General features: G+C 36.9%; 1 protein-coding gene across 4 annotated transcripts in view; it reads right to left on the bottom strand.

Moving 5' to 3' along the window:
- PSME4 (proteasome activator subunit 4) overlaps window positions 1-14,210 on the bottom strand; it is a 218,513-nt gene that overhangs the window by 122,056 nt on the left and 82,247 nt on the right. For all 4 annotated transcript variants that reach the window (XM_073339167.2, XM_073339165.2, XM_073339166.2 and 1 more), the window contains 2 exons: window positions 12,655-12,812; window positions 9,839-9,934 (listed from right to left, as the gene is read on the bottom strand). In XM_073339167.2, coding sequence (XP_073195268.2) covers window positions 9,839-9,934; window positions 12,655-12,812 — 254 coding nt within the window. The remainder of the gene's footprint in view (window positions 1-9,838; window positions 9,935-12,654; window positions 12,813-14,210) is intronic.

The following is a 14,210-nucleotide window of genomic DNA, read 5'->3' as shown; positions in this document are numbered from 1 at the left end:
AAAAAGGAAATTAAGTCATATATAATCCCTAACAATGTTACAAAGACCCCATGAGCATAATAGGAGATTGTGTATGTAGAAATGTTATGTACACAAATATTGTGTGAGGATAACCATCACACAAAATGTTATATTTCTGCAACCAGGGTATAAACCACACACCACTGAAGATTTTGACTAACTCTTCAGGACCCTAACTCACCAGCACGACAGAGATCCTAAATCCCTCAGGATTTTGCACTCAGCCACAATACTCCTGTGCTAGATGGGGTGAAAGCTGTCCAAACCACCTCCTTCCATCTTCTACCTGGACTGGAGTAGAACTCACAAGTCACCCCAGTCCATCAAAGTCAGATCAGTAACTATTTTTTTTCCTCTTACATTAAAAGATGAAGAAATATGAATCGTCAAAGAGCATTTCTGAAACACTAATTTACCAGATACAAAGAACATTTCAGAGGGAGAAAATAGCACACACTTGTTTAGGCCAACGATTCATGAAATCTACTACTCTGCCTCTAACACTGGCCTATATCTGGCACTTCAGATGAAGAATGGAAAATCCCTCCCTCCTGCAAAAAAGTAGGTTTCAGACAAAGGAGAAAGAAAGATGCCTTCCTGTACCCACAGCAATCTGCTTACAGCCTGAAGCCACTTACTTTTATCTCAGCTAGCATAACTTCATTTGGTGGCCATTAATTTATCTACCTTCTTTTTAGACACAGCTACAGTATTCAACTCTGAAATCCTGCAGTCACGCATTCTACATGGCAAAACGATATGCATTAAGCAGCAGTTAATTTCCTTTTATTTATTTTATATTTACCTGTCAGTAATTTTTTCAAACATAATCTGCTCTTGTATGAGACAGATTGTGCAGTAATAGCGTAGCCACTTAAAATGGAGTACCCAGTGTTTTGTTTTTACTTAGGAAGGGATTTCAAACATGCCTAAGTGACTTAAATCAGGTGAAAGTCAATGGGAGCTACGTCATTGAAGGTGCCTTTCAAAATTCCATTCTTAAAATATAAGCAAAGGAATTACCTAGTTTTAGAAAAGCAAGTTTCGGAAAGCGAGAGTATTATAAGACCTAAACCATAAAAGCCCAAGACCACTTACTAGGTGAGGCACCCTCTTCAAGCAGCAGATACCCAACTCACAAATCAACTGATGCTCCAAGCTACATGATGGCATTGGTGGACTTTTAAAAAAAACAAACAAACTGTGTAGTTGAAAGACAGGTGCTACTACAGTCATTAAAGGATAACAAGGGATAAAATAAGACAAAAACTGATGAAGTAATTAGACATGAAAAAAAGACCACAGACTGAGTCTATGAAATCAGAGGAACACTTAATACACCTGAATATTACTCCTGAGTGTTAAGAGTATAGTTTAAAGTCACTGGGGTGCTTCTATTAACTTGACATTGAGAAAAATAAAACCAGAAACAGAACTAGACAAAAATCTCACAGCAAATTAAGATTACTGAAAATGGGTCAAAACAGTTTTCTCACAGAAAACATTTCAAAATACAAAAAACTCATTTCTAGAAAGACATGACTTGCAATAACTATATAAAACAGTTTTTAAAGAAACATCTTTTAAACAAGCTAGGATGTTGGTATAATAGAGAGTTTCACCCAAAAAGAAGCAAAAAGGAATTATGTGTTCATAGGGTCCATGGTAACTCATTCTCATAGGACAGCTACTGGGGAAGAGTACTCCTAAAGCAAGGGAACCGAGAATAGGAATCAATCCTAAACATTTACAATGCGAAAGGAAAGTCTCATCTGTCCAGCCGAGTAAAATATTAATTTGAAAACCAAGACAAGTGAATTTATTAAGCCCTAAACCAATTTTTCTTTGTAAAAAAGGTTAAGCAGAACGGCTTACAAGTGTTATTTTAAAGATATCAGTCTTCTAGATAACTACTATTTTTGTACAACAGAGAATTAAAAGTTCATAGTAAGAAAAATTTCTCACATGTAAAACCTGGCAATTGTATATAAAAATAAAAGTTAACTATAACGGGCAATGCTGACCTTATTGCAAATGGCTGCTCCTTCTGTTACAGAGCCTATGACATTTTTATCTGGATGGATGATTTATAATTTTATAGTTTTATAGATGGTTTAGTTTTCCATTTTTTACCTTTATTTAATCTAAAAACTTACTTCCTTACACAATTAGACCTTATCTTTTTTGTAACACTGATGGTTAGAAATATGACACTGAATTATATTAATGAAATTTAAGAAAACATGGCTCAAATTAATTAGCAATACAATAAGAACTTAAGAACGGCCATTCTGGGTCAGATCAATGGTCCATCTAGCCCGGTATCCTGCCTTCCGACCATGGACAATGCCAGGTGCTTCAGAAGGAATGAACAGAACATGTAATCATCAAGTGATCCATACCCAATAGAAAAGGTAATTGGAATGTAGAAAATAAATTTATTTGCTTAATATAGACCCAGAACAAAGGGAACACATTTGTGAAAATCACAGAAATACTAGTGTAGATAAGGGATTGAAGATACCTTCACAAGATTATAAAACTGTATTAGCAAATAGGCACAACATGAAAAGTGTGTCAACCACAAAGTAAATACCTATAATTGACCCCTAATGTATTGTAGAGAGATGTTAAAATAATACTATAACCTAGGTGTGTCCACCAGGCAAATGAATAATTATTTCTGGTATGTTTGCTAGAGTCACACTTGAGGGTCGACATTAAATCTTAGTCAAGGTTGCTGGAGAAATTAAATGCAATTACTGCTGAAATAAAACAGACCTTCAGCAATTACTGCGGAAATAAAACAGACCTTTAGACAAACTTTTCTTTGTCTCCAAACAAGCTGAACCCCTGAAATCCCCAGGTACCATAGGTCCTCATTAGAAGATATCTGATAAGAAGTAAATTAAGCAATATAAGATTCTTGGTGAAGTCTTCAAGTTTTCTGAGTTAGGTACCATCAGCCTAAGTGCCCCTTTTCTCATTTTTGCAGCGTAAAAGCCAATAGACCAAAGATAGGTTTCTAACAGTAGTATTATCATTTAATTGACAGACTTTCCTTTTGTACCTACCTAAAGTTCAGATACTACCTACAGTTCTGAACAGAGAACTATGGGTTAAATTTTATGAAATATCCAAGTTAAAATAGTTATAAAGTTTAATTGCAGTTAATGTTATTGTTTAAACATTGTATCAAAGTTGTTTAGTATTAGTAAGCTGTTACTGTGCATATACATGCTCATAAGTACAGAAGAAACATATTTTAATAATTAAGTATTAAATATTACAAATATTCATCAAGTTGTTTATTGTATTAATCTTGGTTAATGCAAAAGCGTTTGATTTGAAATGGAAGTGAATATTTTAATGTTTGGAATTGAAATGCTGATTTGATAATGAACCCTGGAAGTTGTTTTCTGTAGAACAAAATTGGGGATAAAGTTTCCAATACTTGAAGCTGGAATAAACTCACCTTGCATTAAAGTTAGCTTTAAGTAAACAAAAAATAAACTGAAGCTTCAAGATCAAAGGAATTTAAGAGTATTGTACATATACACACAACAGATTACAGATTTATAACTGTTAAATGTTACAAACATTGACAGGAAAGAGAATTAGATGATTTAGAATAATTCTGCTGGCACTGTATTTTCAATTAATATCAAGAATCATGAAATTATAATAAGGATTAAAGAATCGGCTGAAAGACAAAAGCAGCCTCACTTGAAGATCAGAACATGAGCAAAGAGTTGTGTTTGTCTGGATCCAGACAGCAGCTACCCACTTCCTATAAAAGCAGTCCTGAAAGGTAACCTTCCTCTCACTGAGAGAGGAATATTTTTAACCAAGTGGTACTAGTCCCAAATCCTAACCAAAACTACCTTGAGAAAGAGAAACTTTCCTGAAGATTGAAGACACCAACACACAAGCAAGCAAGCCTGTCTTATTCTACCTAAGCAAAACAATATTTGTCACTCAAATTTCATAGGTAAGCCCTGTACACCAAGAGAGGGCAGGATATTGGCTCAGGAGAACAGAAGGTACTACTTTTCTAAATTGTTAGAAAAATTGGAATTAATACCTTTGTTCCATAAACCAGGCCACTGTGCTGATAAGGTCTAAATTCTAGAGGGAATAGACTTAATAACCCAAGCAACTTCCATAGTTCCACATAAGGAAAGAAAAGTTGTACTAAATACAAGAAAGAAAAAATTGTATTTAATAGCGTTAAGATCAGAAAACGTTTACTAGGATGTGGTTTCTACTTAAAATTTAGGTTGATGTAACTACAGTACTCGGGGGCTGGATTTTTCCAACCTAATCCCCAGCGTAGATACAGCTGAGTTGAAAGAAGAATGCTTCTGTCAACCTATCTACCATCGCTCAGGGAGGTGGTTTTCCTACAGCGATGGAAAAAACCCTTCCTTTGCGTAGACTGAGCCTGTATCAGGGGTAATCCCAGCATAGGTACTGTGCCATAGCTATGACTCTATAGTCCCCATAGTATAGACATGGCCTAGGACAGAAATATAACTGAGTCAGAGGTTCTGAGAGTTAAGTTTTTCTATGCATTACTTAATTGCTGTTTTAAAAAACACTATTTCAGCGCAGAACCTGCTCATCTTTGGTGTGTTTCAAGACCAAGTTGGCTACCACTGAGCTCTTAAAGTTGGTTAATTGCTTCGAATAACATTAATATAAAGTTCATAGTCATTTTGATGTATGTTACATACTTTTAAATTGTGACTTGCAGTGTTATATGTGTGCTGTTTGGTTATATTGCTTTTTGTTTTCTTGTTAAACTGCTTTGGAATGCCAATGAGTTATTTGCGTCATTGACCATTAATGCCCTTTTGTTTTAACACACTGATATAACTGAATATTAATATTTTTACTTTTGAAACATGTTTAATTACATAGTGTGGAACCTATGTGGTGTAACCTAAGAGTTATTGGTATCCATTTGGTCTTGTATTGTAATTTCTTTTGACTACTGCATTTAGTTTTAGAAAGATTAAGTGATTTTAAGAGTTACTATACTGAACTTTCTTCAGTTTTCTACTGTTTGTGATACTGATTTTCAATCATTGTGTTAAATTTTGCTTGTAACATTTGACTGTCAATTGTTTAAATGAATGTTTTTAATCAATTTTTCGATTTCTTTTTTTTATGTAACTATTTACCTTCTATACTGTGTAAACCATTTGCATATTCTTTACCATTTAGTTAATTTTAAAGGGTCTTTTTTTCCCTCAATAAATAAGCCTTATTTCAAAATCTCATTTCTTTGTTCATTTGGTTGGCACCTTCTAATCCAATGTGGGACCAATCTCTTTCTGGGAGAGTAGCAAATTGATGATCAGATAGCTCCATCTGCAGATTTTCTTTTCCTTGAACTAGTCCGAAGAGTAAGTTGGTTAATACTTTTATTTAATCATTCATTGTTTCTCCCAATTGTCAACTTTGATAATTTTTGGTAATTTTAATTTTAAAACTACCCGGTACTCAATATTTTCAAAACCGCCACTTTAACCTCCACACTATACTTGTTTTTTCGCACCAGTGTAGCTACATCAACTTAGTTACCTTGATGCGGAACTAGTGCAAACCTCTAATGTAGACAAGGTATGCCAGCAAAAGAGTGGTCTGCAATAGTACATTACTCTGATTCAAACCCTAGTAAGGTGCACCACGCCAAATCACTTATTACACCAGTGTAGTACCTCTTCACTATAGGTCCACATCAGCTCAGCCATACTGGCACAGAGAATCTCAGGGTGTAGACAAGCTCTTGAAAGCACTGTAGACAATATTTTTATTCTCTCTGTAAAAACCATGCACAACTATGGATCTGTATTAAATATTAGGCAGCCTGGGACAGGAGCTTAAGTTTAGGATGATGGCCATGCATGTGCTCACCTAAATACGTACATTTTGTGTTGAAGGACTTCTGAACACTGTGATATTACAATAAGGAATCCACTAAGCCAGTTCGTGTATTTAAAAGCATCTTTACAAAAACTTACTCCAAAGTTTTCAAATATCAGTGCTGCAAACAAACAGTCACTGAAATTTGTATGAAGAACCTACAATATGTGGCCTGATCTTCAAAGCTAGTGAAAGGAGCTGAGAGTGCTTAGCATTGCTGGAGGGGGAGGGGGGGAAATAAATAAATAAAAAAATCAGGCCACTTCTTTTGGTCCCTCTATCTTGACACATCCAAGTTTGAAACCTGAAAATTACTTATAGCCTCCGTGACTACACGCTTTCCAGCATATTCTAACAATGTGGTCGATAATATTATGTAAAAAACAAACAATGAACTCAATGCAATTATGACAATGAACTTTTCACTGTTCTTGGCAGTTAGCCTAATGTAAGAGTCTTCCTGCACCCAATCCAGATGCAGAATTGCAAGGAGAACACGGGCCAGAAGAGACAGCATCAATACAATCTAGTGTGCAGAGCTGTAGGTTGCCTCAGATATTCAGATCATTCTCCTCTCTAAAGGAACTAGACCCTAAAGATGTTACATCTCCAAACTCTGTTGTCTGGTTTTTGTTTTGAGTTCCTTTTTTGGTAGGACCTGTTATTCACATACAATATCCTAGTATACAAGAATGCATACAACGTAAAAAAAAAAACAGGCATAGAAATAAAAGCTTATTATTATTATTTATTAACTTTATGTTCATTCTGGTATACTGCAATACTCTGAGTCAGGCAGTCCTAGCTCTCCGGAGGTTAGTTTGCCTGTAGGACAGACCATTTATCTTTATTAAATCCTACTTTCGCTGCAGAAAAACTTTATTTTAGCTCTTCATCTCTTTTTCTTCTCGGAACAGAAAAAATTATTTTGACATGAAACTAAAATGATTCCTGTATTTCTATCAGTCTTCTTCCTTCCCCAGAAGCCAGAATCACATTTAGGATACTAGTGCACAGCATCAATCACTCAGCTTTTATAAAGCTATTAATTAAAGTTAAGGGGAGAATTATATGGGGTATTTAGATAAAGGAAAGGCTGGTTTTGGATGGCAGTCTTCAAGAGCTTTAAGTTAAGCCTTGAAAAGAGATGATTGAGAATTATCTTAATCATGGTTTTAAAAAGACTTGATGGGATCATACAAGGATCTAGGGATAAAATCTGTTCACATGACAAGGCAAAGGTGTCACCTGAGGTCATCAGTTAAACTAAAGGAAAAAAGATTTAGATGAAATATCAAAAGCAGTCTCTTCGTAAGGATCATCAATATGTGAAATAGGCTGCCAAAAGAGAGAGAGCATGAAGGAATTTGAGACTTGACAGATATACAGAATAAACTAGTTACATTTACTGAGGTGTAAAATTCAGACACTGTGATGCAGAGAAATCTGTGATATTTGATTTCGGAGGCCACTGTTTTATACACACACACACACACACACACAGAGTTTAAAAACTTATATATTAGTTAACAATGCACATCTGTTAAGCCAGAAGAGAAAAGGCAAAGCTTCCAAAATATTGCAAGAAACAGTTATTTAAAATTTCACTGGCAGGCCAAGCCTCATCTGATTTGAAAGAGACAAAAAAGCAAATATCTGATAAGAATAAAGTCTCCCAGCAGGAACTTACAGCTATTGCTTGTGACAGAATGCAGGGAGTTAACAGGTGAGTCTGCGCTCCGATCACTCTGACACAAATTAGCTTCCCCTCAGAGGGCTGATTGGGGCACCAAAATGTACTTAGTTAAATCAGGATAGCAGGCTGGGAGAGCTAAAGGATTAATTAGCCCCTCAGCTGAGGGCTGATAAAAAGGCAACAGGAAGGAAGTGTAAGGGAAAGATCAGGGCTAGCTGAGCCCAGACTCAGAGAGACCTCCAGGAAAGGAGACCTCTAATCCTCATAGGCCCAGGGAGAAGCACTGAGGATACCAGGGCCATTGTGCATAATTACTGCTACACAAAACTGTAAAGGTCTTGGTGGAGGGATCTGAAATAAACAGCATGGTGTGGATATTCAACCAGGGGGACAGAGAACTGCCCTGTTACATTGGCCAACAGTACTAATTCCAAATCAGGAGAGACTAAACGATCAACTGCAATGTAAAGCCAAAAAGCAGTCTTTGTCTATTTTCTGACCAGCCAGTGTTGGCCGCAACTCACTAAAGAGTCTACTGAGGATCTTACCACCTAATAAAAGAAACTTCCACTTTGATGGTGAATCAAATTAAAGCTTCAACTCTAGAAAATACAGCAGGGCCTAGGGATTGGGTGGAAGAGACAGTGAACAACTGCTCAACTGAATTTATTTTTTATAAATTTATGTGACCACAGATAAAGAAGTTCCACTCCTGTGGCTATTTGACATCTTGTGGACTAGATTGTGCCTAGTTGTATCCTAGTGCGTAATAGTGGGGGAACCATTTAATGGGTTTTTCTTCCTCTTTCATGACCCTGTGCAAAAGGCAGCCTCAAACTCAGTCTCTGCACTCCTGGCAAGTGTCTAGTACTGAAGCACCCCAAGGAGGGAAGGCAGCAGCAGGGTGTGGTGGGAGCCACGGCCCCACTATCCTCCCACACTGGCCAATAGAATAGCACCAGGACAATTCCACACCTTCCCAAAGGGTTCTGTAGCTCCCACTCTGGCATGGACTCCCACTCCCAGAGGCTGCTGTTTGCGTGAAGCACCTCAGTGCTCACTTTGCAGCCCAGTGCAAGCTCCAGGTATAAAAGCCAGAATAGAGCCCTACATGTTGTAAAGAGTTCTTCAGCCTCTTGTGATAATAGAAGGAACACATTTTAACTCACAGTTATATTTAAATTTCCATATTTCCACATTTTTCAAAAGAGGAAATGATCCCAACCATAGCACAATGAACAGATTTTAAGCCTGAACTACTAACATGCAACAGGAATAAATTCCTTTACTTTCACAATTATAATTTACTGTAGTAGAGAATATATATTTTCTGAAGTCCACAGTATACAGGTAGCCAGGTTCACTTCTGGTCTTACATATTTGCATGGGTATTCAGAAACCTAATCGGAATGGAACTAATCTGCTCTTTTAATGTAACAAAAGACCTCAAAATTCAATTTCTGACCTTTTCTAAAGTTAATATCCCATTATAAAGACCAGGGGAAGCTCAGAGCCCTGATAGCTTTATTCTTTCGGGTTGTCTGGTAAGAATCTGAACAAGACAGCAGTACACTGGCTTATATTGTACGTGTTCTCTTTGTGATAAGGCAAGATACAAATATTTTAAATGAAAGTCTGCATACTGAACAATTAAGTAATTTTGACACAAGGGAAACAGCTTGTTTGATCCAGTGTATGTGTGCATGGGATGGCGGGGGTGGGGAAAGAGTCACAACCTGAGAGCCAGCAGATCTGTTCTCTATTCCTGACTCTACCACTGTCTCACTATATAATTTTGAACAAGTTACTTAACCTCTCTGTGCTTCAGTTTCCTCATATGTATAATGGTGACAATGATACAATGCTGACTACCTACCTTCGTAAAGCATATTAACATCTATGCATGAAAAATGTACATGTTAAGTATTATTTCACATCTTAAATATCTAAGTATTTCTATAACCACAAACCTGAAACCATGCATTTTCCTTAGTGCCATTAGATAAGTTTGGTTTTCAAAGAACTGACACACACACACAAAAATCTGTCTTAGAATTCACTGTGCAATAATAAAAAGAAGAATAGGAGTACTAAATTATTATAATGTTTAAAAGTATAGTACTAAAAATATATTACTAACAATATTTTAATACCTTATTCATAAACTACATATAAACAGAGCTTACTTACAGGTGAGCTATCCTCTCTCCTTTCAGAGGAGGTAGAATGTTCCCCGAACCAATTAGGCAGTTGTGCACTATAGTGAGACACTGCTGTACATCATCTCTGGAAGTCAAAAAAGTTAACATTTAAGTCAAAAATTTCAATGATAGAAAATAAGTGAAGATTATTTTTTTTCTTTTTATCAATTTTTTTTAATAAAGATGTTTTTTCTTGGGTAATCTTAGCAGCTTCTTCCCACTAGAGGTGCTCTGCAGGCAAGTCAAGCATTTCTGATCCTCTAATTCATTAATCTTAAAGACCATTTCATAAAATCCTTTCATGAAGCACCTCCTTTCACACAGCTCTAACCCTCAACAGTTTAGTTTTCTGAATTATTTATTTTGCACACCATCCTGAAATAGTGAAATAGGCAAATCATCTGCAGCACGAGATGAAGAGTTTAATTTAATGCACAGATAACACTGATTTTTCCAAACCCCAAAGATTATCTGAAAATTTTTATTTTCTTCATTACATAAAATGTTCTAGTGTGAAGCAGATCATTTTCCCAGGAAGATTCTTTTTTTAACAGTGTTAATGTTTTGCTATCTCTGTGCTACTGTAGTTTTTGAAGAGCAAAATAACTTTTTCCTAACTATTGGTAATGAGTGGCCTCCTAAAATCAAAACTTAGACCGCTTCCATCATATAGGGGGGACCTGTGTATTATATTGAAAATTTACATTAGTTACAAAGTTAGTCCTCTGTCCTTTTATTAAAAAGCCTTGTGATGAGCAGAGTTCATACATTTTAAAATAATTCCTGGCACTGTTTTTTGAATTCCTAACTAATTTTTTGGGGGAAGTGCTCCTTGATTACAAAATCCTTAGCTATTATGCATTAGATGTGAAGAATCCTTAATATTTTTAAACACTGATGTTTACATTTGAATTTTTCATTCATCTTCACCTGTATGACTTCATTATAAAGTGACTGGAAATATTTATATTAAGGAAATTTACTCCTGACTGATTTTTGTATATGGCTTAAGCATAAACTGCTAAGTATGTGCTTTTATTTCCAGGACTAATATCCACAAAAATGTTGATTTCTAGTTCTCAGATAATGGAGTCAAACTATTGGAGTTGGCAACTTCTGGAGAAAAAGGAACTCAAGCACTAACAAATTTCAAACATCTCTGTACTTGGGTACACAGCACTCATCTAGGATTCATCCCTAACCCTTATCTACCAGCCAACCGCAATACCACTAATGGCCTGTATTAGGTCTCTTGACCTGTTTTCCTCTCATTTTCTAGTTCAAGCTCTTGAATTTATTTCCCTGCTACTGCTTTTTTCCCCCCCCCAATATTTATTTTTTTAATATTGTGAGAAAGCCTATATACCCTGACCAAGACAGAGATCTCATCATGCTACACACTATAGAAACAGATTCAGAGACAGTCCCTGCCCTGAAAAGCTTAAATATAAATAGAAAAGACAGACACAGGGCAAGAAAAAAGGATATATAACCAGAGAAATGGGTTGTAAATTCCACTCTGGTTGGCTCCTTTTTAAAATATATTTTTGGCTGGATTTCTGTAGAGAGATGATTGACAGGAGCAGGTAAGAGGTTGTCATGGATATATGAAAATGTGGGAACCTGCTCACTGGGACACAGAGAGCTGGAGGGGCCCCACATGTCTGTCTTCATGAAGGACACCACTAAAAACTTAGTGCTTACCTTGATCAGATAATACTACTTATGAGTTATAAAACAACAGGTCCATGTACTTTAGTCTTTTAGGAAGAAGGTTAAATTGATGCAAAGACCTCTATATTCAAGGACTTTTACATTCTGATGTTTCTGATTATAGTTCAAAAGAATCTGTCACATATTTAAAGAAAGGGGCATCCACCAAAATGCCCAGAGTTTTCAGATGGAGGTTCCGGGGGTCACAAACAGGGGTTCATAAGGGCTAGTGGGGGAGGACAGACTGGGGCAAGGACTGAATGGGAGTGGAGGTCCAGGGACTGGGCGGCAGGGTGGAGACAACATGGGAGGGGGAGGGTGTGCAGGGCCACATGGGGGAAGGCAAGGGGCTGAGTGGGGGCACAGAGATACATGGGGATGGGGGAAGGGGGCTGGCTGAGGGGGTGCAGGACCACATTGGGATGGGGAGTGGGTGTCTGAGTGGGGGTGGAGGGACACACAGGGACTAGGAGTGCAAGGACACATGGAAACAGGGGCAGATATAGCTGACTGAATGGGAAAGGCTAAGGGTCAGCCAGGGTCTGCATGGGGGAAGCTCTCTAACAATCTTTCTTCCTCCCCAAACCTGTTCCATTCTTCTCCCACCCATACCTAACAACCCTCCAGGTTCACTCCCAGGCTCCTTCCCCCTCCCTCAGCTCCTCCATTACCCCTGACTCCCACAAGTCTTTGCACGGCTTCTGAGAGATGCAGGAAATACAGTTCTGTATTGTAGTTTAAATGAATTACTCAAAGTTCTGTATTAATATGCCTAGTAAGGAATCTAGTTGTCAAAAAACTTTCCTGAATCTTTTTTGGTGTCTATACTGTTACAGACATACTTGCTGACAGGTATTTTGAAATAAACTACCAAAATAATTGAAACTGGTATGATTATATTGTGTTATTTTGACAAATAAAATATGCAGAATTTTAAAATAGTGTGTGCAGAATTTTTAATTTTTTGGTGCAGAATTTCCCCAGGAGTAGCTTATGCAATAGATGCTAGCCTATGAGCATAAGCAATGCAAAGTGCAGCTGCTAATGTATATGGCTAGAGTCACCTAGTGTATACCACATGATACTACTGACCTGGACATTTCTTGTTTTCCATTTGCATAATGCTCTAGCTTGGTGAGCTCTGGCTGAAGAAAAGAATCCAGTAAGTAATAGGCAAAGGTTATTTCCTTAGATGAAGGAACATGCCACTGGATATTCAGGTTCCACAAGTCACCTGGTTTACCCCAGTCCTATAAGAACAAAAACAAAACGACATTTCCCCTTAGTAAAATGTGAAGCAAACATTAATTAAAAAGTTAACAGATATGAAGAACATCACTTTCAAATATAAGACTACCCATAAGTAAAAATAACTAAGTTCAAGGAGCTAAATTTATACTTAAATCTAGTTGGCTATCCAAGAACAATATGAAACTTGCAACAAATAGCTAGAATATAAAAGATATACTTTCAAGGAATAACTCGCTGACAATTTTGATGTTCTCACTGAAGTAGATTCTTACCATTTGACACAATCCTTCTCTTATAGGTCTCAGATATACAAAATACCCCAAATTCTAACTCTGACTTTTGATCTTTCCATCAGAGGTCACCAAAAGGTTAGCCTATTTTATCAGTTTTCAATCACTTGCTCTTTTAAAACAATCCTGAAATTTGGTATACTCATTCATTATAAAAAACAAATTTGAAGTTTGACATTCCCATCCCAGGTCATCAAAATTCAGTCTAATAATTTACAAAGCTTATTTGAACTCCCCTGTGATGCAGTAATGTGTCCAGTTTGGAGAAATGAAGGTAATTGGAGGTCACCCATTCTAATTACCCAGATTTTGCCAAGGAAGTTATCAAATGCAAATAAGTTATAGTCATGTTAACATAAAAGAAGGACTGCTGCCAGCTAGTGTGCATTGAGAGAGTTTTTGTAGAACCCAAGAGCCCCAGTCATGGATTAGGTCCCCACTGTGGCAGGCACTGTATAAACACAGTCCCTGACAACCTAAAACTTAAGTTATCTACCTACAGAAGAGATGCACAACAGACAATGACAGCACAGATTCCTCATATTCAGCTCAATATTTTTCTGGAGAAACCACTGTTAGGAACAAGAGGTTATTTCAGGATCTATGCTCATTCAGTGTCTGACCTCTTGACCAAGACATTCTAACACGGGTCCCAAATACAATGTGGACATGTCCACGGGGAAATCCCATCTTATTTCACATAAGAACAAATAGCCATCATATTGTAATTACTTTTAGGTCAGAACCGGTATGTATGTTTAATAGAGAAACCAGTGTCAGATGAAATCAAAATAAAAACCCTCAAAAGGCTCAGGAATTTGCTACTCCAATTTAAAAATATTTGTTTAATATTTCTCTGTTCTGATCCTTTTATAAAATGGTCTTGTTTCCCAACCACTTTCTAATGGTATAAATGATTAAACAAAGAGCAAGGCAGTGGAAATTCAGGTTCTTAAAAAAACCACATGTTCATATTTACTTATTTTGCATACTTTTCCCACTGTTCATGAAATCATACGTCCCCACATGTGGGGAAGAGGAACTAGGAAGGGCTATAAGTCTGACTCATCAGATATGGAGGTGAGGTAATGATGCTTTGGGAGACCT

Source organism: Lepidochelys kempii, chromosome 3 (assembly GCF_965140285.1).
Source record: "Lepidochelys kempii isolate rLepKem1 chromosome 3, rLepKem1.hap1, whole genome shotgun sequence".
In the NCBI taxonomy this organism is placed as follows: Eukaryota; Metazoa; Chordata; order Testudines; family Cheloniidae; genus Lepidochelys; species Lepidochelys kempii.
Note: the sequence above shows the minus strand (reverse complement) of the source record. Positions and strands in the feature narration are given on the sequence as shown.